We start from the raw sequence: 23662 nt of genomic DNA, 5'->3' as shown, positions 1-23662 counted from the left end.
ACCCACGGAAAAAAGACGGGAACCACAAAGGTCTGACACTCCGACCAGGACTTTGACAGGACCAGTGTGGTTCGAAAATCGATACTTTCCGGGGGTGGAGGGTGCTGGTGGTTTGCGTGTGCCATTGCGCATGATTGCCGTGATTTTGGTCACGGTTGTTCCGAATGCCGTTACAATCGGTGGTTGTTTATCAGTGGGAAGTAAACATAACAAAACAAAGACAAAAAAAAGTTACCTTTCCATTTTTATGGTGTCAACAGGTGGCTTCCGGGAGGGCAGGTTCCAAACTGGTTCTTAACACGATGGATTTCACAAAAAATGGGTGATTTATCGCAAACTAAATGGGTGTATCACTATTTAACATAAAACAACAGATAAACGCACCAAAGTGTAAAAAACTTTGTAAAATTTAAAATTTATTTTCTCACAAACACTGACGGTTTTGCAAACTGCAACGGATCTTTTGTTCTGCTGGCGGCGCTTGATGGTTTGACAGGATGCAACCGCAGCGCAAAAATTTAAAAAGCCGAACGTAAACACCCAGCACGGAGGAAGTTAGGCGTTCGACACTGTTAGGCATTGGTTAGACATGTTGCTCATCGAAAATTTTTGGAGAGCATAAATCATAACCCCGAATTTATGCTGAATGTTCGATTTTTTCGCGCATCGTTGACAGTTGAGCAAATGGCGGTGAAAAAAAAACTGTTGATTGCGGCAGCTCGCGGCTCTCGCGTTCGTCGGTCGAGAAAATGAAACAAATTGTGCGTTAGAACCATTTCAGTCGTTCCGTCGTCCAATCCGTCAGTTCCCCGTCGGTGCTGCTGGCCAATAAGTTCGGTTCGTTATCGTCGTACCGTCGCTGGTACCAGTCATCACCAGAACAGTGTCCAATCCGTTAAGTTTGTCCTCATCGTGTCGGTGAGTCACTTATATTTTCATTTCATTTATTTCTACTTCAAATTTAATTTTAATTAAATTTTATTAAAATTTCGATGGAATTTTAATAAAATTTTAATCAAATTTTAATTTAATTTCAATAAAATTTTAATAAAATTTTAATTCAATTTAATCATAATTTGACTATAATTTAATATTAATTTAATTTTAATTTAATTTCAATTTAATTTCAATTTAATTTTAATTAAATTTTAATTAAATTTTAATTAAATTTTAATTAAATTTTAATTAAAATTAAATTGAAATTAAATTGAAATTAAATTTTAATTAAATTTTAATTAAATTTTAATTAAATTTTAATTAAATTTTAATTATATTTTAATTAAATTTTAATTAAATTTTAATTAAATTTTAATTAAATTTTAATTAAATTTTAATTAAATTTTAATTAAATTTTAATTAAATTTTAATTAAATTTTAATTAAATTTTAATTAAATTTTAATTAAATTTTAATTAAATTTTAATTAAATTTTAATTTAATTTTAATTTAATTTTAATTTAATTTTAATTTAATTTTAATTTAATTTTAATTTAATTTTAATTTAATTTTAATTTAATTTTAATTTAATTTTAATTTAATTTTAATTTAATTTTAATTTAATTTTAATTTAATTTTAATTTAATTTTAATTTAATTTTAATTTAATTTTAATTAAATTTTAATTAAATTTTAATTAAATTTTAATTAAATTTTAATTAAATTTTAATTTAATTTTAATTTAATTTTAATTTAATTTTAATTTAATTTTAATTTAATTTTAATTTAATTTTAATTTAATTTTAATTTAATTTTAATTTAATTTTAATTTAATTTTAATTTAATTTTAATTTAATTTTAATTTAATTTTAATTTAATTTTAATTTAATTTTAATTTAATTTTAATTTAATTTTAATTTAATTTTAATTTAATTTTAATTTAATTTTAATTTAATTTTAATTTAATTTTAATTTAATTTTAATTTAATTTTAATTTAATTTTAATTTAATTTTAATTTAATTTTAATTTAATTTTAATTTAATTTTAATTTAATTTTAATTTAATTTTAATTTAATTTTAATTTAATTTTAATTTAATTTTAATTTAATTTTAATTTAATTTTAATTTAATTTTAATTTAATTTTAATTTAATTTTAATTTAATTTTAATTTAATTTTAATTTAATTTTAATTTAATTTTAATTTAATTTTAATTTAATTTTAATTTAATTTTAATTTAATTTTAATTTAATTTTAATTTAATTTTAATTTAATTTTAATTTAATTTTAATTTAATTTTAATTTAATTTTAATTTAATTTTAATTTAATTTTAATTTAATTTTAATTTAATTTTAATTTAATTTTAATTTAATTTTAATTTAATTTTAATTTAATTTTAATTTAATTTTAATTTAATTTTAATTTAATTTAATTTTAATTTAATTGAAATTAATTTTAATTTAATTTCAATTTAATTTCAATTTACTTTATTTAAATTTTAATTTAATTTTAATGTTATTTTAATTTAATTTAAGTTAAAATTAAAATACAAATAAATATTAATATTAAAATAAAAATTAAAATTAAAATTAAATTTACAATTACAATTACAATTACAATTACAATTACAATTAAAATTAAAATTAAAATTAAAATTAAAATTAAAATTAAAATTAAAATTAAAATTAAAATTAAAATTAAAATTAAAATTAAAATTAAAATTAAAATTAAAATTAAAATTAAAATTAAAATTAAAATTAAAATTAAAATTAAAATTAAAATTAAAATAAAATTAAAATTAAAATTAAAATTAAAATTAAAATTAAAATTAAAATTAAAATTAAAATTAAAATTAAAATTAAAATTAAAATTAAAATTAAAATTAAAATTAAAATTAAAATTAAAATTAAAATTAAAATTAAAATTAAAATTAAAATTAAAATTAAAATTAAAATTAAAATTAAAATTAAAATTAAAATTAAAATTAAAATTAAAATTAAAATTAAAATTAAAATTAAATTTAAAATTAAAATTAAAATTAAAATTAAAATTAAAATTAAAATTAAAATTAAAATTAAAATTAAAATTAAAATTAAAATTAAAATTAAAATTAAAATTAAAATTAAAATTAAAATTAAAATTAAAATTAAAATTAAAATTAAAATTAAAATTAAAATTAAAATTAAAATTAAAATTAAAATTAAAATTAAAATTAAAATTAAAATTAAAATTAAAATTAAAATTAAAATTAAAATTAAAATTAAAATTAAAATTAAAATTAAAATTAAAATTAAAATTAAAAATAAAATTAAAACAGGCTCCGATTTTTTTATTAAATATGTTTCGTCCAGCTTTCATTCGAGGCAGAAGTGCGGTTGTAGTAGTGAACGCCGATAAAAGTTCACTACTACAATCACACTTCTTGCTCGGATGACAGCTGGAATGAAAACAAGCAGCATAAAATCTATGCCTAACATTCGTCTAACAGCCCATACTAAAACATGTCTAACGTTAGTCTAATGTTAGACTAACAAACATGTTTCGAATTTGCAACATGTCTAACAGAAGTGTGTCATATCTGTCTAATTTTAGACTAACATTAGGCAAAAGTGAGACAAAAAGTTAGCCTAACATGCTGGCCAGTTAGTCTCACATTAGGCTAATGTTAGGCTAACCCTCCGTACTGGGCAAAGCAAGCTGATGATAAGAAAACCAAGAGGAACGTGCGAAAATGTAACACGCAGTGCAAAACTTTGCATCAGGGTCGAATCTTCGAAGCAAAGGGGTAAATAAAATTTCGCAAATTATTTCGCAAAAACAACAAACGATTCTCACATAACAATTTACCATCCATTGTATGTTAAATATTATTACAGGTATGTTCCGTTTTTGTCACTATCCGTTATTAGCACTATCCGTTTTTGTCACTATTCGATTTCGTCAACATTTCATTCCGTTTTTGTCAACACTAAAGTTTTTGTCAAATTTGTTCCTTCAAACACGAGTTATTTATAGTTTAACACGGTTTAACATTAATCTTGAGGCAATGCATCCATGAATGAATTTGAAACAACCATCAATGATGACATAGAAGTCGTATACGCTACAATAGCTTTGAACACAGTTCAAATTCAACTGTAGATAATGTTAATTCATGCTTTCTCTCACGCATAATTTTACTTCTTATTTGAATATGAGAAAAATTCAGTAACAAATTTTGAAAACGACGTATAATCAATGCTACACCATTGATTATACGTCGTTTTCAAAATTTGTTACTGAATTAAACCAATAGTCCGATAGAAAAATTACTCTAGGTCTACGTACCAACTGGAACTTGGCCTGCCTCTTCAAGTGTTCTTCGAAAACTTGAACAGTTCGGGGTTTTGCCCGTCATTTCCTGAATTTTTACACTACAATCTTTATTACAAGACTTATTTTTAAGTGCAATAAATTCCACGCGTTTTTTACACGATTTTCTTGAAATTACGCGATGTGCTGAATTCTTCTCTTCTGCTCGCTATTTCTTTTCGACGGGGCTCAAATTTCAACCAAAGATCTCTCTTGCCGTCCTTGATACCCTATATTTACTAGGTAAACTCTTGGGTAAACTGGAGATTCCTATAGAATTTTATCCGGGATTTCATCTTTCGATTGCTCTAAAAATGCAATCTTGGTTTCCTTCAGTAATTTCTACCCGCATAACAAATTACAATTTGTCTCAATGTCCACACAATAAATATCTTGTATGTGTTAATGTACCACACACAGTTGCTTTCATGTTCAACAATATGAAGGTCTGCGCATTTGACAGTATTCAATGGAATAATTAACCCATTGCAAGTGGTAACAATGTATTATATTGTGCAGATATTCTTAAGTTATATGGGGATGAATTTTGGCGAGAAATAGTTGCAAAATAGAAGCACAGTTTGTCAAATGATTTATGTTCATATTTGTACAACACACTAACACATGTGCATTTAACTACATTTTACTAATGTTGCACAATATGACAAACAGTTTCGTACATTAGTTTTTGTGAGCGATTGAGCCTTGAAAAAAGAATCAAACTACTTGACATTTTACAAAGAAAAAAAGAAAGAAATTGAATTTGTTTAGTTGCTGGTGTTGAATGGAGTTTTGGAAAATCTGTTCCGGGATACATTTGAAACGGCAGATTTTATGCATTTCGGTAAGTATTCTGCTATGCGCAGTGAAGAGAATTGTCAGACAAAAGAGGCACAAAACAAGCAACAAAGAAGGTGCGACGATTAGTCATTATCCTTACTGGTGACAGATAATGACATGATCTCGAATTTTTTTGTTGCAGACAAAACGGAAGCTGAATTTGTTGCGTACTTTTCAACTCGTGAATAATCATTTATTACTAACCCAAAGTCGAAACTGTTTGATGATAGAGCTTCACCAGAGTTGCAGTGTTTACCGACTGGAAGTTACCGTCCGAAAATCGCAATGCAAGGCCTAAAAATCTCTAAACTCGTGGTGTACGATGTTAATCCCATTATTTTCAAGTGGGACAAACTTATGTCGCATGGGTTGTTTTGTCGCAACAAATACAGGTTGCGACATTGTCATTATTGTTGCGCGATGGTTGAATTTTGATTCACTGGCTATGCGTGTAATGCCTGGTCACAGGTTCGGCGTCACATAGTGAGTGTTTGAACTAAAACATCGAACGTTTCTCTTTGCAGTTGTGAACGGATTTTACCCAGAGGCATTTCCCGACAGATCCAGCCCAGTGACTCCCAATACCGATGACCTGCGGCAGCTTCAACTTCAGCATCAAACTTAAGAAGAAAAGGAACGATGTCGTTTAACAAAATTTTGTTGTAAGTTGCAATCGATACCAGCGGATGGTGATCCACTAACTAATACACACTGTTTGTGTATTGTAGGCATGGTTCCAATTGGTGAAAGAGTTACATCTATTAAGATGGGAATGGCTGCTGCGTATGATACAGGAGGTAACTAGTCTTGGGGTCGATGATAAACAGTTGATGAATAAAAAAAATCTACTGTAAACGCATAACCGCCTTTTTATTTCTAAACGGTTTAAATGCAGCAGAACAATATATCATGGGCTTAAAATACCATGAAAGACCATTAATCAATAATAACACATACAGTGCTCGTTTTCTTCCAGATTTATTGTTAAACTGTTCTCTAACCATTTATTATGCAGTGAATGGTCTGAAAAACTGGATTATATATTGACCGTATCCTTTACTGTATTGCGAAAAATTTGTTCGAGAAAACGAGCGATTTTCAATGGTAACCTATCTAAACCGCCTATTCCACATACAGTAATTTGGCGGATTACCATTTGTCAAACCGGCAAATCTGTACATAGAATGGTTATCTTACTGTTATCTTGGACAGTATGAGAAATTGTTACATGTCAATTTCTAATAGTCATCTACAGTATGAGAAATGTTGAATTTATAGTTTGTGATTATGCGGGACTACCTTGTATTCCTCCAGATTATTTAATGGATTTCTTCTGAGATATCGTTCAGAAGTTTCTTTATGTGAATTAGGAGATAAGTCTCCCAGAAATAAGATTCTCTAGGAAAGATGAGTCTGGGGATTTCTCCAGCAACTACTGAAGGGTTCCCAGAAGAATCTAAGGATTCTCAAAAAATCCTAAAGAAATCCCATCAATTCTGAGCTTATACAGTATTCCTAGAGGGATTTCTCAAGTTTTCACACCAAAAAATTCTGGAGGATTCTCAGGAATAACTCCCCGGAGATTTCTACACAGAACATCAGAAGGACTCTTTAAAAAATTTCTGGAGGGTTTGAGGAAAGAACTCCTGGAAGATTACTAGACTAAACTACTGGGATATTCCCAGGAAACGCAGTGAGAAGTCGGGGAGAATTATTATTATATTATCTTTTTTAACGAGATTGTCAACCCAAGGCTGGTTCATCTACTAATCATGGGAAAATAACAAAGATGAAAGATAGAATTCTCTTGGAAGTATTCATAATAAAAGTTCCAGTAGGTGTAGGTGTTTCTACTGCGCAAAAATACCAAAACAAAGTCCTGTAGGAATCCTTATAAGAAATTTTTGGATGCAGGATATTCCAGGGAAAAATATCATAAGAAACTCTTTAAAGAATCCAAGAAAGAATTTCTGATGAAATTCTAGAAAAATATTGAAGGAACCCCAGAAATAAATTTTGGAGGAACCCCAGAATAAATGCCTGTAGAAATACCAGATAAATGTTCTGGGGGAATTTCAAAAAGTAATCTTGGAAGAATTCCCGCAGGAAATTCTGAAGGAACGGAGATACTCCTATATTTCAAAAGTAAAATCTGGGTGAATCTCCAAAGCAACTCGAGTAGGATTATTTTCAACAGGATGTCTAGGTTAAATCCCAAAATGATTTTCTTAGCCCACCTTGTGCATTAGGGCCATTCTAGACCTAAACTGTACACTACGTCACCGAGCTGTTCCCATCATAATGCATAAGGAAGGTTAATAAATTCCATTTCCTGGTGGAATATTTGAAGGGATCCCTGAAAAAACTCCAGGAGAAATTAAAAAAAAATACATCTAGGTTGATATCTGAGAAAGAATTTATGAAGAAATCATAAGGGGCAAAACCGCAAAACTTCTTTTCTCTAAAAATTCTTACCGAATTCCAAAAGATTAACAAGCGGCATGGTACAAGGTAACCTAGAAGAATTCTGGAGAAACTTCTTGGGGAATCCAATATTCTAGAAAAGTTACAAGTGCTTGCTTAGAAAAATTCCTGGAGATTTCCTAAATGTATCCTAGACGAAACTTTTATAGGTGTGAGGATGATACTCGTGGAGGAATGCCTTCTGGAAGGAAGTAAACATATATTTTTTTGTTAGGATATTGAAATTATGTTCCTGGAGATTAATAATTCCTGGAAGTATGTCATATTTTAAAACGTCGATCCGGGTACTGAAACTGTAACATGTGTCATTCTTGCGTTCAACGACAATAAATTTCCAAAAATGTGGTCACAAATGTGGTGAAAACCTCTTGTCGGCACCACAGTCAGAAAACTTTTGAGTTTGAACTGGTTGCAGATGTGCTAAAATTAATGTCTTTAACAATTAAGTTTCATGGTAAATAGCATATTTTTACTTTTGGAATGTGTTCTACAGTAAAACTTCCAATTTATATTAAAATGTTGCAAAATATTTTGTCAAAAAAAAATTATTCCGTTTTTATCACTATTCCGTTTTTGTCAACTGAAAATCGCGGACCGTGTTGATAAAAACGGAACATACCTGTAATATATGATAGGTTTCATTATTCACAATAAAACAGATTTATTGTATTGATGATTGCATGAATTTGTAGACTTCTGTGCAAATAATTTTTGCACAGTGAACATTTGCACACCTCACTAGATCCAGATCCAAGACTAGATCTCACTGTCCTTCCTCACGGTTACCCCGACAACATATTTTTCACGATTGTTTTCATTTAGTGTTCAAACGAGTGCGATCATTTAAGTCAGTAGGTATCCTGTGGACATACCTCGTTGAACGAAATAAAAACAGTTGAATCGGCATTGAAAGTTGCACCGACAATGGTTCCGGAGATCGAGGTGGGAACTAATGAGGGAATTAGGGACTCTGTAACCCAAACGAAGAGATTCACGCACCTAAAACAATCTGACGCAAAAAAAAGTGCTGGTAAAGTAGTGATTATGATGAGGATTTTTAGTTGAAAAGAAAATTAGATAAGAGCCAGAAAAAAAGTATAACATAATGATAGTAAGCAATCAATAAGGTGATTTGTGTATATATTTAAATGGTGTTGTTTCGAAATAACAAACGCCCTAGTGGTTCCCGGAATAGTGAAACCTGGGTAAAGGTTGGTCAATTCGATCAATTCTGTGTGAGGTGTAGGGGTAACAAAAATTGCTTCCAAAACATTTCTACTGCACGGCCGGAGCTTCAAAACTGTCTCCTTGTATCAAGTACTACCTATATCCGGTATTATAAACCAACATTTCATATTCCGTGCCACTCGGAACGGTCTCTTCCAGTTTGGACAGTCTACGTGGCTGAACTCCAGCAACCTCCAGCAGTGTAGAAAACCTCACCCAAGATTGTGTTTATGAGTTTATCTCACGCCCCGAATAGATTTTTACAATTCGTGATATCGTGTATATTATAAGCTTTCTATTCAATGAATGATAATCATACAAGTAAGGTAAGATTCAAATATTACGTCCATCGTTTTTCGGGATTTCTAGACCCCCCCCTCCCCCTCTGTCACGCAATTTTCCTATACCCAATACACGTACTGTCACACTTTTCTAGACCCCCCCCCTCCCCCAAATGTTGGACGTAATTTTTGAACGTTCCCTAAGCCCAATGATCAAATGATGTGAACTGTGAAAACACAGACAAACAGACGTAACACTTCGAACATTTTTCGATTCAAATCATAGTCACAAAAACATATTCGCCCAATGCTAAAAGGCCTATGTTTGGCCGACCACCAACTAGGTGGCGGTAGTGAGCAAACGTCAAACTCGAACAAAAACGATGCGAGCGCCACGGTTGGGCAGTTGGCCAACTATCAAATTTTGAAAAAGACCGTTAAATCGGTGTACGATGTGAATTATCAGAGTGTTACGTCTGTTTGTCTGTGGTGAAAATATGACTTTTCAATACTTTTCATGTATCATAGAACAAATGATTACCGTCTACCCCCGTTGGTTTGACCGCATCTAATCTGAACACCTTTTAATTTAACCCCCTCTAATCTGCACATCGTTCAAACTAAAAATGGTTCAAACGTCATTCTGCTTATGGAACGGGGTGAAACGGAACGCAGAATCAAAACAAAACAGCAAAAAAGGTTACCATCAGTGTGTTTTTCGATGCCCACAGGGTTACTAGAAGTTCAAATTAGAAAATGAACCCCGTTGGTTTGCATGAGGTGTCGTTCAAACCAACGGGGGTAGACGGTATGACACATCCAATGATAACTATACAATTTTGAATGATTCGGTTTGCCTAAATTCACTGTCTTTGGCTAAAAAGTTTGGGTTAGAAAGATGCAGAGGAGTTGTAGAATCCGCATCCTGATCAGTGTACGCTAAGCGCATGGCAGTGATCATGGAAAACTGCACTCGATGACGCGCTGCAATTCATATTTTGCATATTTTGCAGCCTTTTTGTGATGCAATGATGCTGCCACACATATTAGCGCAGGATGAAGCATGCATTCCTGAATGTTTGCGAGTCATTACCGAAGCATTAGAAAAACGTACCTTACATGAAACAACAAATTTGTGCGTCGACCTTGTCGGCGTTCCCGGCGGTGACCCGCATTGAGTCCTTAGACGAACGTTGCTTCATGTTGTTTCTGCATACACTTTCGGTCAACTTTCACAAAACTGCCTTCTAAACACTCGCGAGCACATTGTCGATGTGGTCCAACAAGAAAAGCACTTCTGAAAAACGGAGTCACCAGCCCAGCAGCAGCAGCCAACAGTTCGATTCCCAACCGGTTAAAAAAAACTCCCAGAACTACCAAAATAAACACAACAGGTGACGTCATGAACTGTACAGTAGTTAGATCTGCAGGGGTGTATCATTTTTTAAGACGGTAAGGTAGAGCGTGAAATAGGGTACTGGTTCCCTTATTAAGCATGTGGCTCCCATTTTCATCCTACGAAAAACAAAGGATTGAAGCGTTGTTTGTTTTGTTTCTTATTTTTGTATTTTTTGTTAGGAGTGAGCACGCATGAAAACAAAAAGAACGGAATCAATCGGTGCCGTAATCGCTAGTTTTCGAATAGGATGGATATGGGAGCGTGAGATTACTGATGGAACACATACCCTATTTCAGTTTTGGTTTTTATTATTCAGTGTATCATAAAAAAAACTGATAAAGTGATCATAATGTGTACAATCTGATGAAATTTTTGTTCGTGAAAATAGCCGTTTTTGAATGGTAACGATACTTAACAACCCATTCGGTCTATCATTCCAACTCCGGATATGATTCCTGTTATCATTAATATGATTCACATTATCATTGGTTTGTGATCCATTTTATGATTCCACTGTTGAGGGACTTGGCTTCGAGTAAGGACACGGACACTTGAGAAATAACGACTAGCTTTATTTAAGACGTCCGTACTGGTTGGAGTGTTACAGTGGAATAATCTGTTATGAAAAAATAACAATGGTGGTTGCTATGCTGGCAACCCAGGGGCAATTGCTACTACGTTAACACCCCCCCTCAATCGGCCACCCCTAAATGACAGCATAGCTCATGTCGGCTTGGGTCCGTTCAGCCGAAACAAATTTTCATAGCTTGATCTGTAGCCAGAGAAGTATCCGATTATCTTCCCTAGTGTACTGCCTTCCTGCCAGCTTTGCCTATACTGGACCTGATCTTCCGGGCTTCTTGTGTTTCTAGGGTTGTCCGGTCTCCTTGCACAAGCATCTGCTCGTCTGTGGTCATCAGCACTAGCGATGTCTCCTGTATCACCTTTGCGAAACCAATCTTCATCATCACTTTCGGGTTCTCCTGCATAGGTGGCGTTTTGGCGATCATCTTCAGTTTCATATAGCCTTGATGCGTTATCTACCATGAAACTCACAGATTTCCTCTCCTGAGACCAAGCTTCGGAATGATTCTGCCAGCTGCAATCCCTTTTGAGATGCCCCCTTCTACCGCAGCCGTGACATTTTCCGGTAAACTTTTGCTGCTTCTCCTGGTGTCCTGTGAATGCTGCAGGTACTTCCTCTTCAAAGTCCGAATGCTCAGTTTCCACACGGTCCGCACGCTTCAACTCTTCTGCCAACAGCCTTTGCTTGACGAGATCCAAGGTTAACTCTTCCTCACTCATATTCTCCAAGGCTGTCACAAGCGGATCGTACGAGTCCGGTAACGTTAGAAACAGCTGCGACACCAAATCTGCTTCGACCAAGTTCGCACCTGCTGTTTTCAGCTTTCTTACCAACCCTTCGAACTCGATGAAGTGGCTTCTCATCTTGGTTCCACTCTTCATGCGCAGCCGCGCCAGCTGCTTCCGGATGAGGGTCTGGTTGGTAATCGACTTCTTCGCATACGTTGCCTCCAAACCTTCCCACATCAGCTTCGTCGTTGATTTCTCCCGAACGACCTCTAGGCAGTCGTCCGCCAGGCAGCTTACCAACAGCGCTTTTCCCTTGCGGTCCTTCTCCAGGAATTTGGTCCTCTCGGCTACTTGATCCGGAACATCTTCCGTCAGCACCTCCGAGACTCCAGCCGCTTCCAAAAATAGCCTGACACGGTAGCTCCAGTTCTCGTATCCTCCAGTGTCTCCACGAAACTGCGGAATTGCGCAGGCAAGATCCTTCTGCGTGGTGCCCATAACCTGTTGAGGGACTTGGCTTCGAGTAAGGACACGGACACTTGAGAAATAACGACTAGCTTTATTTAAGACGTCCGTACTGGTTGGAGTGTTACAGTGGAATAATCTGTTATGAAAAAATAACAATGGTGGTTGCTATGCTGGCAACCCAGGGGCAATTGCTACTACGTTAACATCCACGAATAATGATTGATTGTATCATAACTGTATGATATCGTTTTATTCATGGGAAGTGAGTAGAGTACCGTCTACCCCCGTTCGTTTGACCGCATCTAATCTGAACACTTTTTAATTTGACCCCCTCTAATCTGCACATCGTTCAAATTAAAAATGGCTCAAACTTCATTCTGCTAATGGAACGGGGTGAAACGGAACGCAGAATCAAAACAAAACATAAAATGAGGCTGCCAGCAGTGGGGTTTTTCGTCGTCCACAGGGTTGCTAGAAGTTCAAACTAAAAATGAACCCCGTTGGTTTGCATGAGGTGTCGTTCAAACCAACGGGGGTAGACGGTAGGACGTCTGTTTGTCTGTGCTAGCACCATATCGAACTCGCGACTGAAAGCACACATGAAATTGCAACTGCGAAGTAAATTTGAAACATTTTTTTTGCATTGCGTATTATTAAGCTAATTCATAATATTTTACGTATACGAGTTGATTCTCATTATAGCCTGGCATTGTTAGATAAGTTCAAGAACCATGTCATGGGGAATAAAACTTAAGGAACAAACTACGACCCTACGACCGAGTTCAGAAATTAGTCTATGGTTCTATCCTAGGTTCGGTATCAAATTCAGTGTAGTGCGATAAACCCTTTGTGGTGATTGGTGCTTTCGGATTGATTATTGAAAAAGAATAGGACTCCGATTGTCCAGTTGTGATTTTGAATGTAAACCACTAGAGCCGATCACATATGGCACTCAAATAACCCTAGTTTTCAGTATTTGTCTTTCGATTTAAAACACCATAATTACAATTTCTTTGGATTTTTTATTATTGAAAAATCACTATTGTTATGTAACTACATTGAGAATATCCTACACAATCACTCCGCTTCAATCACAAACAACCTAGAGTTTAACGGATTTCCTCCGACCGCAACAGCTACCGCATTTCAGGCTTCTGCTTTGTCCACCTCGCATTTCCACTAGAATCTCGTCCAATGACTTGCCTTTCGTTTCGGGCACCATCATGAAAACGAAAATTAGAAATAGCGACGATGACACTGCAAATATCCAGAACGATACATACGTTCCAAGCTCATCGGAAATTACTTGATACAGTTTTGCTACGCCAAACCCAATTGCGGATGCGACCATCGTGTACATGGCAGCAGCTACGGCCTTAACGTTCGACGGAAACAGCTCACCCAAGATTGCGAACGGAACCGTCGCCAAACCGATTGTGTAGGCAATAATGTACAGCATCATAACTACTAATGGGATCCAGCTAACGCCTTGAACTTCAACGCCTTGTTGTTGTAGGAAGAAATATAGCCCTACAATGAATGTTCCAACAGCACAGCCAGCTGTTGATATAAGCAAAAGTGGTCTTCTACCAACTCGATCCACGATAGAGGAAGAGCATGCTGCCGTAATTAACTGGATAACAGCCATAATGATCGATGATTCGTGAGCTTTCAAACCACTTTGTACTTCTTCGAAGATTTGCTGTGAGTAGGCAATCACCGCTTGACTTCCACAGAGTTGCTGTAGAGCTCCCAATCCAAGCACGATTATCAATGAACGTGCGTTGCCTCGTGTGAGCAGTTCACGGAACGTACCTTTGTTCTGTTTTGATCGTTCAACAGCTGCTTTCATCATAGCTAGTTCATCAGTAACTTGGTCACGCTTACGCAGCCAACTAAGGCTTTTCTCTGCAGATTCATCTTTGTTTTGTGACAGTAAATAGTACGGTGATTCTGGCATCCACATAAACAGCAAGAAGAATGATGTTGGAAATGCTAGTGAAATCCACGCGAGCGTCCTAAAACCAACAAACGGTCCGATACTGTATTCTATGAGAATACCTGCCTTGGCCATAACAGTTAACAGCGTTCCGATGGATCCTCTGATTGGATCTGAAGCTATCTCACCTAGATATATTGGCATCGAAGAATATGACATTCCATAGGAAATCCCACTGAGAAATCGAGAAACGTACAAAACGGGTACGGAGTCAGCAACACCGATCAGAATCCATGCAATGATGGCTGGGATGGCCGCGAAAAGCATGGTGTACTTGCGACCAAATTTGTCGATGGACCATGCCGTTGGTATGGGACCGGCAATAGACGCAAGCACCAAAATCGATACAATCCATGAACCTTCATCTGAGGTGATGGGTAAAGGTGAATCATCCGCTTGTAGTATCGGCAGTGTTGGTGACGTCCAACCGTAAGATGCGATAACAGAGAGTGTAAGGAGAGTGACTGAAAATGAAATTGAATGATGGAGTAATAACTATCAACGACTGGTTGCGTATAAACAAAGGATGAGGAAAATCTAATCGATATTTGACAGGGGGTATTATTGAATGATAAGATAAGAAATATAAGAATTGAAGCTGCATTGTCGATGCGAGGGGTTGACGGTCAATCGAAGTAATCATTAGCACAGACGATGGATCGTAGTTCGTTGAAATCATTCGAGCGCATGGGAATTTGCACAGTTGGAAGTTCTATTATTGTCTGTCTGGGACTGACCTATTTTTATGCCACAATCCTCGCCACAATCTCAAATACAAAAGGCTATGCAGCTTGAGTATTTTGACCATAAATTTAGCCTTATTGTATGAGGGATCATTCACATCATTCACATTCAAATCATGTCTTAACCGAACTTACATCACGAACTAGCGATAGAATCCCGGACAGAACTAATAATTCCTTCAATACTGTCTGGCATAAATTCTAAATGCATCTTTTGTAGAAGTTTAAGCAAATCTAGGATAGATTTAATCTAAGACATCGATTAAAACGTATGTTAAACAAACGGGATAAAATAACAATAAAAATTAGGCCGAACAATGAAATCAATTACACCATTTTTACAATCACATGATATTTTAATGAGATGTAATAACTTGAATGTTAACATTATCTAATTTACCTGAGAACGCCGCCAAATATTGATTGGAATACTTTCCAAAGTCCTTAATACTTTCCCAGACACCCATGGTCAGTTTTCACGAGAATGCCAGTCCCCTTAGATCATTGATTTCAATATCGATTGCCGAAGGCCTTTGCGAATTCTCGCCAACGTCCAGTCACTATCACCTCACAATTATAAATGAGCCAATGTTTCTGCTGAAATATTCACGATAATAGCACAAGTAGCTATTTTAGCCGAAGGTTTGATTGATTGGGATTCGGACATCATCAAAGTCATCATTGGCATCATCATCATCCTGCGGCCACAGATAACCCAAACAAGCGCGTGCTCGAGACGCGTTTTTATCTCTGCACTGGCACCACCACTGACCATCGGCACTTCGCAGATGTTTGTAGATATGTCGAATCGAGGTGATAAGGATTACCTGAACGAGCTGATAAGGTTAGCTGCTCGAGGAGGCACGCCAAGACAGACAGCTGGTTCGAACTGGTTGCAATGACATGCAAGTGTAGTAAAAGACTTTCTCTCTAGGCTTAGCGAATTAATATTATCAAAGTGTCAATTGTGATTAGCTGGTGCATAGCTTATCAATATAATCATTTTGCGGTCAATGTTATGCTATCGTTTATTGGGATAGGTTATTTATTGATTCAATATAATTATATCACTTCAATTGACATTCACTGGAATGCTAAGCTCGTGATCCATATAGTGAATAATTCTCACTAATCAATTGAGGAATTTATTTGTTGAATAACCTTTATCTTCGTTATTATCTTGGCTTCGACCTTGGCTTCGACACTTCGACGCGTTCGTATAAAAAGGATAAGGGATAAGTGTCCGGGAACGAGAGATGGAAATTAAACAAGAAAATTGGAAAATCTGAGATTTCATTTTGTTGGGAGGAATTTATTTATGGAACTGGATGTCATAAAACGCAGAGAGCAGGCAGTGCATTAAATTTTGATTGTGGCTAATACAAACGCCGGATCACCTATCAATTTCAAAGACAGTAGGGAGAAAATAAGTCGGTCAAGTACACAATCATAAATAAAACACAGCCCACGCTTTGTGGTATATAATGCCCACAGCTGACTATTGATAAGACATACACCGGTCAAAATACCGTTACTTTGTGATTTGAATGCTAGGATGGACGAGTAATTTAGTGGTTCACATTCTATGGATTTAATTGTCATAGAATGTTGCTCTTGGAAATTGAGTATGCGCAAAATAATGAAGTAGTGGAGGACTTGCAGTGGCTGCAAAGTTTTCGTTTCAAATCATGAATAAACTCAAGTTCACGGTGCCGAGAAGTGCAACGCACTTGTATGCAAACATCGACTATGTTATCTTTGAACATAAGTCAATAATCTTTATTGGGGTGCTTATTGTTCGAAGGGCGGCAGGTCCATGTAGCTCAGTCGGTGAATGCGCAGCTGTTCAGCAAGACCATGCTTAGAATATTCAATTACCGAAACAAACCAGACATTTTTTGGAATGAAGATTTCAAACATAATTATCATTACATCAGCTAAAATGCCTGCCAAACAATGTACGATTGCAAAAAGGCAAATTGGCAAAGAGTGACTTGCATTTAATACTGAGAAAGTGTCCATAGATCGGGATCTAAGCTGAGAAACAATCTCTGATCTAGTAGTGTCACAGTTTCAAGACGAAGAAGCAGAGAAGAATTGCCTGAAGGAAAGCAACAAGTTTCGTGTGTAGCCAAATAGAAGGCGTCGTTTCAGTACCGATTGTTGTAACACACGGGATGGTCATTAGAAATAAGGAGTCTGGTCCAACCAGTTATCGTTATGAATATATTGCAGCTGTTTCTGGTAGCTTTGAACCGCCATATTCACATTCCAAAACAGTCTAATAACTTTATTTTACTTGTCTTCTTTTAGCTACGCTATCTCTGGTTGCATCAGTATCATGCGCCGGATGGTCATCTCCTACCATTCCAGCACTGCTCAGTCTAGAGTCGCACATCGCGATATCCGCTGCTCAAGGATCATGGATTGTTTCGATTCTCTCGATCGGAGGTTGTGCCGGGTCTATAGCTATGAGTCCAATGGTAGAACGATACGGCCGAAAGTGTACACTGCTCGTTTCGATGATTCCACTAATTATCGGTTGGATTATGATACTGATCGCTTCAAATGTTTCTACAGTATACGTTGCACGTTTTCTTCACGGAATGGCTTACGGAGCTACTTTGTCAGCCACGCCAATATATTTAGGTGAAATATCATCGAAGAGCATACGTGGCTCTACCGGGGTGCTTATCGCTGTTATGGCTAAGATTGCATTTTTGCTGCAATACAGCATTGGTCCGTACGTCAGCTTCCGATCATTGGCATGGATAAATCTTAGCTTTCCTGTTATATTTCTTGTAACGTTCTGTTGGATGCCAGAGTCTCCGTACTATTATCTATCGCACGGAAATGAAGAAGCTGCCCTACAGAGCCTGCACTGGTTGAGGAGAACCGGATTTTACAATGAAAATTTTCTTCGTGAGTACCACCAAATGCGATTGCTAGTTGAAAAGAACCGACAACACCATCCATCTTTAAAGGACCTGTTCACAAAGCAAAATCGAAAAAGTTTGGGACTTATATTGCTGCTGTCAACTGGTATGCAACTAACTGGAGTCAATGCTATCCTTGGATACGCGCAAACTATCTTTTCAAAGTTAGACATGAACCTTTCCGCAGCAGAAATGTCCATCATGCTCGGTGTGGTTCAACTGATGGCTGTTTGCATTCCAACGTATTTCGTTGACAAAGCCGGACGTCGACCAATGTTGCTAATTTCAAGTATCGGCTCGTTCGTTGGACTAATCATCTGCAGTTCGTATTTCACATTAAACGCCATGGGTTGTGTTACCGAAGCATACAGCTGGGTGCCATTCGTGGCCACTTTAGGTTTCATAGTATCGTTTTCCGTTGGTTTGGCAACCGTTCCGTTTGCCATTTTAGGAGAAGTGTTTCCCAAGAATATCAAAGCCAACGCAAATGCCGTATTTTCCGTGATTACTTCGGCAATAGTGTTCACAGTACTGAAAATGTTTCAAGTCATATCGGACGGAGCAGGAACGTATGTGGCGTTTTGGATTTTTGCTATCTGTACCGCTGGAACAACTGTGATGATGTATTTTTTCGTTCCGGAAACGAAAGGCAAATCTTTTGACGAAATTCAAGATATGATGCAGAGAACAACGGACAAAGTTCAGAAACGAAGGACCACTTGTTGTTAACGTATATAAATTCGATGTTAGTTTTAGACTGAAAAAAGTAAAAATACATCAAAATACTTCATTGATGATAATTCGTTTTTTTCCAAAAAAAAAGTCATTGGCTTTGGATCCGAATCTATGTGGACAAATCTGGAGCTCGATTTGAAAAGGTCGTATGTGCTTTTGTCGATTAAAAATTCGATCAGTTGTATTCGCTTATTATAGCAAAAACCGTTGAAATTGAACAAAGTTGATACATACAGCAGAATCATCACAAAACAGGCTTTCCGTTCCATCATTAAAAGTCTGCAAAATATCTTCCATATTGCTACAATAAATAAAATAAAGTGATCGAATTTTATATCGACAAAACGACCTATTCAAATCGAGCTCCAGAAATATGTTTTAGTCTAAACTAGGTTTAGTTCTCAGTTTAACTCATTTTCTTCTTGGCGTAATGTTCCCACAGTTCTCAGTCATGCAACAAAAGTTCAGCTTATTGGACAATAGTGGCTTAATTTCCCCCAAAAGCGGGGATGAAAAAAAAACTACTTTTCAGCTTAGTATTCTATGCTCAGTGTTGGTAAAAACCCAAATTCTCAAAACTCATGGCTGAGTTGATTCACGCGCGATTTTTGACTCGTCAAACTCACCGCTGAAAAAATCATGCATGAGTTGACTCGTGATTTTACTCATTCCTTAATTTCTTGGTAGTCTTATTATTTACAACGAAGATTTTAGGATTGTATGACAGAACAAGACCAAATCTTGCATACAACAACAAAGGTTGTCGTTTAAATTGATTTGAATTCGTTTTAGAAGCAAACGAGATTTCGGCGCTTTACTCGTGAGAGCGAGATTTTGCATGGAAATCTCGTGCGTGAGAAAATGATTCAGAATCGCGCGCGTGTTTGCTCACGCAGGAGCGGTTCATGAGTGAACTTTGAGTGTGAGTTTACCAACACTGTCTAGGCTTGCTTCTATGAATACTTTCTCAGTTAGTTCACAGGGTCAAATATTTGTCCAAAAAGTAGCCACTCGACTCGATCGAATTTCGGAATTTCCATTAGTGTCAAACTGATGTTGTTTCTTGAGTTCTTTCCTTGTTAAATATTTGACCCTGTGTACTTTAGGCCTTATTAACTGAAAGCTTTTGCTGTCAATGACAAGGTCAATGACCATTTATATATTGCATGTGTATACCGTATGGCGGGTACGAAGATACTTTAAGCCCGAGGAGATCAAGGGAATTTCCATTTCTAAAAGTTCCTGAACCAACCGAAAACCAGCAGCGTCTTTGATTCTATAACATTCCCCAGAAAACCAATCCCCAGAATTCCATTCCCCAGAAAACCATTTCCCAGAAACCCATTCCCCAGAATGTACCATTCCCCAGAAATCCATTCCCCAGAATGTACCATCCCGCCTCTCGATATCTCAACGACTATTAGCACCAGGCCTCATCGCATCTTGATACCTCATCGGATATTGGATGGTACCGCATCTTGGTCTCCTCACTTCCCGAACCACCGCCAGGGCGTCCGTGGGCCCATACCCTGTTGGAAATAAAAACACAGGCGAGGCTTTTGTTCTCCAAACCCAGGCACTGACTGATATTGCTATCAGCGCAGTGTCTCTCCTTTATTCAATCTAGGTATAACTTATTTACAATTTATTTCCATTTACCTACCAGTTAATACCTAGCTCTCCACTGAGCTGTGTGATGCACCACCAAGGATGTACCTACCATTCAACACTCCTCCTCGCACTCCTCCTCATCACACACTCAGATCCGACGCGTCCCGAGCATATCTGGTCACCGTACTCCTCCTGGATCCAAAGCCCGCCGAGCTCCTAATAGCACCTTTGCTCTACAAAAATTGCCTATAACATATCATTATGATCAACATTGTACTGTTTGTGTATCGAATTAAACTTTTTAGACGAGTATATTAAGGTTTTCTGGGGAATGGTACATTCTGGGGAATGGATTTCTGGGGAATGGTGCATTCTGGGGAATGGATTTCTGGGAAATGGTACATTCTGGGAAATGGTTTTCTGGGGAATGTTATAGAATCGCGTCTTTGTATCCATTCAATGAGAGTCTAATAGAGGTGGGGAAGTAGATACTTCGTGTGCGTGAGATTAATACACTCTCATTGGTATCCATTCATCAATGACACCATGAATGACACCGTGAGAAAACACCGCCCTGATAAAAATTTCAAATAAAATTACCATAAACCACCATAGAATAATGATAAACTCGATTACTGAACAACAAACTATATTGTGTTCGTATTTTCTTGCTAAAATGCGTATTGGAACTTCAATACGTGCACAGTAAAATCCATGGCACTAAAGATATCAGTAATAAAAACACCATAAAATGAATATATTCAATATATTATAATCGTCGACTTGAATTTACTCCAGAAAAATTGGATTTTTTAATTGTTAAGATACATAACAACCCCCATTTTCTATTGTAAAAGTGTCATTTACAATAAGTGCTATGGTTGAAACCGATATACGGTATGTAGTTACTCTATCGTTTGAAAAATTTCAATTAATATGGTAACGACCATTAAATAAAATGCGCGATTACCACAAATCAACTCGGTGTCTTCAGAGCACGTATTCAGCATAAATCAAAGAAATAGTGCGCCGAAGACATCAACTGAATTTGATGTAAGGGAAGGTTCAAAAATTACGTCCATCGTTTTTCGGGATTTCTAGACCCCCCTCCCCCCTCTGTCACGCAATTTCCCTATACCCAATACACGTACTGTCACACTTTTCTAGAATCCCCCCCCCCTCCCCCAAATGTTGGACGTAATTTATTAAATACAGAATGTGTATTGAGTTTTCCCAATTTTTCTTGATTGCAATGCGAAGGAGATGATTACATCTTGCTATAGAAACAAAAAGAATAATGATTTTATTCGTTTTGATCAAGTTATTAGCGAAAGAGAGAGTCGACGAAGAGAAATCGATCAAGTCAGTTAGGCCCTTATGAAAAATCATTGTCGATTTATAAAATTAATAAAATATATTACACTGAAAGGCGGCTTGCAGTAATGACAAGCATAAAAATGTTTTAAAATTTACCATGGCAAAACATGATCATCGACCCACCAACGCTTCTTGTGTGCGTTTTGTTTCTTCTCACATCAACCGGTTCGATAGCCGAGCCCTGATAAAAAGTATCATAAAAATACGATAAATTTTATTGTTACAACACCATTTTTTCGAAAAATATTCACCATTAAACGCATTGTAATTTACACGGCAAACTCACCATCACCCCTATTGTTCTATACCATTCGGCGAATGGTAAATGGCTTTTTTACAATAAAAAATGGTGGTCGTTATGTATCTTAACCATAAAATTTTGAGAAAATTTTCATACACTTTTTCGCTAAAAACAATAGAATGTATTGTGTTTTTATGAGACATTTTTAGGGGCAATTTTCAAAAGATAACAATTATCTTAATGTTTTTTCATTGTTCTTACAATACAAATACAATTAATTGAATGGCGTCAAATGAATCGTTGTTACAATAAAAATACAATAATATTTGTTGTTATTTGTAAGCAGTTTTCGCTTTTGAAAATCCATAGAATTTATATTTCCCGCTAACATTTATATCCAGCATTTACGAGCACTAACGTCCGCCAGAATGATATGCACATTTTATGATAAGAATCGAACACTCTGATGTCTGTCTGGTATGTATTGCTTGACAGCTGTTGATAAGATCTATCTTCAATCTTTTCATATAACTGCCAAATATCACAAGCCAGACATCAGGTCGTATGATCCATACCATAAATCGTTCACAATTCATGTGGCCATTAGTATCTGTAAATGCTGGAGAAAAATGTTACCGAGAAATATGAATTCTTTGGTTTTTCAAAGGCGAAATCTGTTTACATAACAACAAATATTATTGCATGTTTATTTTAACATCGGTTCAATTGACCCCATTAAACTAATTGTATTTGTATTGTTATCAATGGTAGTTTACTATTTACTAGATTCCTTTAATTTATTGGAAAACATTAGAAAAATCATTGTTCATCTTTTTCTTGTCGTAACATCCTCACTTCGCTAAACCTGCTTTTCAGCTAGTTTTCTATGAGTACTTCCTCAGTTATTCATTGAGAGCTTCCTCTGCCAACATGGCTTGACGTCTGTCAGTTGTTGAAGTTTTAGCGAATAACATTCGATAACCGAAACATCTACTGTACTCAAATTTAAAACGAAAACTATAAAAAATATGTCAAGTGATTTTGTATTTGATTATACAAACATGATCCAAGCAACAATAATACTTATGGTTATTTATTTGTTACGAATTGTTTTTAAGTGTGATTGAGAAATAAATTCTTTTTTAATAAAAAGTCCATGAGAACTTTGCAGGCACTTTTGCAACTATTTAAAAACAACCTAAATTAATTTTTACTGATAGTAATTTTAAATTATTATAGAACTATTGAAAAACAATCGAATCAATTAGTCACTAATAAAGCTAATGTTCACTTATTGTACGAACTATATGGGCTTGATTTCTATTGTAAAAAGCAACAATATATCTACTATGTGTTTTATTGTGAACAATAAAACCAGTCATTTGTTAATAATATTTACCATGTAATGAATGGTAATTTTTTTATCCGGGAGTGGTAGCGTGCGAGCCTGGTGATGTCAAGGTGTTTGGTTCGAATCCGGTTGCTAATTGAAACTTTTTTTAATGGAAAATCGAGTCCATGGTAAAATTGAAAACATAATTCTGTTGAATTGAAACGAAACTCAGTCTGCACAAATCTAGTGGCGTTGTGTATTTAAATTGACCCTCAGAATAGTAATTTTCACCGCAAGCCACCGTTCAGTGTAATAAAATTATTGTAATTATAAATTATTTTTATTTTTGATTTTAAATTTAATGGTTCGAACTGCACGGAACCGCCAA

General features: G+C 35.5%; 3 protein-coding genes across 4 annotated transcripts in view; 1 reads left to right on the top strand and 2 right to left on the bottom strand.

The window, feature by feature from the left end:
• The window catches only part of LOC109409696 (PAS domain-containing serine/threonine-protein kinase), a 49930-nt gene extending 49414 nt beyond the window's left edge, over window positions 1-516 (bottom strand). For both annotated transcript variants that reach the window (XM_019683176.3, XM_019683185.3), the window contains exon 1: window positions 236-516. In XM_019683176.3, the coding sequence (XP_019538721.3) occupies window positions 236-243 (8 nt within the window). In that variant the 5' untranslated portion in view covers window positions 244-516. The remainder of the gene's footprint in view (window positions 1-235) is intronic.
• A 12777-nt stretch (window positions 517-13293) lies between these two features.
• On the bottom strand, window positions 13294-15968 carry LOC109409686 (facilitated trehalose transporter Tret1-2 homolog). The gene is made up of 2 exons (XM_019683163.4): window positions 15442-15968; window positions 13294-14762 (listed from the first exon to the last, which is right to left on the bottom strand). The coding sequence occupies exons 1-2, from the start codon at window positions 15506-15508 to the stop codon at window positions 13402-13404; spliced, it is 1428 nt and encodes a 475-aa protein (XP_019538708.3). The 5' UTR covers window positions 15509-15968; the 3' UTR covers window positions 13294-13401.
• A 1121-nt stretch (window positions 15969-17089) lies between these two features.
• Window positions 17090-18792, top strand: LOC134287500 (facilitated trehalose transporter Tret1-like). Its single transcript, XM_062849386.1, has 2 exons — window positions 17090-17285; window positions 17355-18792. The coding sequence occupies exons 1-2, from the start codon at window positions 17219-17221 to the stop codon at window positions 18704-18706; spliced, it is 1419 nt and encodes a 472-aa protein (XP_062705370.1). The 5' UTR covers window positions 17090-17218; the 3' UTR covers window positions 18707-18792.
• The last annotated feature ends 4870 nt before the right edge of the window (window positions 18793-23662 follow it).

This window comes from Aedes albopictus, chromosome 2 (genome assembly GCF_035046485.1).
Source record: "Aedes albopictus strain Foshan chromosome 2, AalbF5, whole genome shotgun sequence".
Taxonomy (NCBI): Eukaryota; Metazoa; Arthropoda; class Insecta; order Diptera; family Culicidae; genus Aedes; species Aedes albopictus.
Note: the sequence above shows the minus strand (reverse complement) of the source record. Positions and strands in the feature narration are given on the sequence as shown.

Bases quoted from the DNA above. Each gene is read 5' to 3' on its own strand.
- LOC134287500 (XM_062849386.1), top strand. From the start codon at position 17,219: ATGGTCATTAGAAATAAGGAGTCTGGTCCAACCAGTTATCGTTATGAA. The intron at 17,286-17,354 runs GTAGCTTTGAAC...GTCTTCTTTTAG, and splicing joins ATATATTGCAGCTGTTTCTG to CTACGCTATCTCTGGTTGCA.
- LOC109409686 (XM_019683163.4), bottom strand. From the start codon at position 15,508: ATGGGTGTCTGGGAAAGTATTAAGGACTTTGGAAAGTATTCCAATCAA. The intron at 14,763-15,441 runs GTAAATTAGATA...TTTCATTTTCAG, and splicing joins ATATTTGGCGGCGTTCTCAG to TCACTCTCCTTACACTCTCT.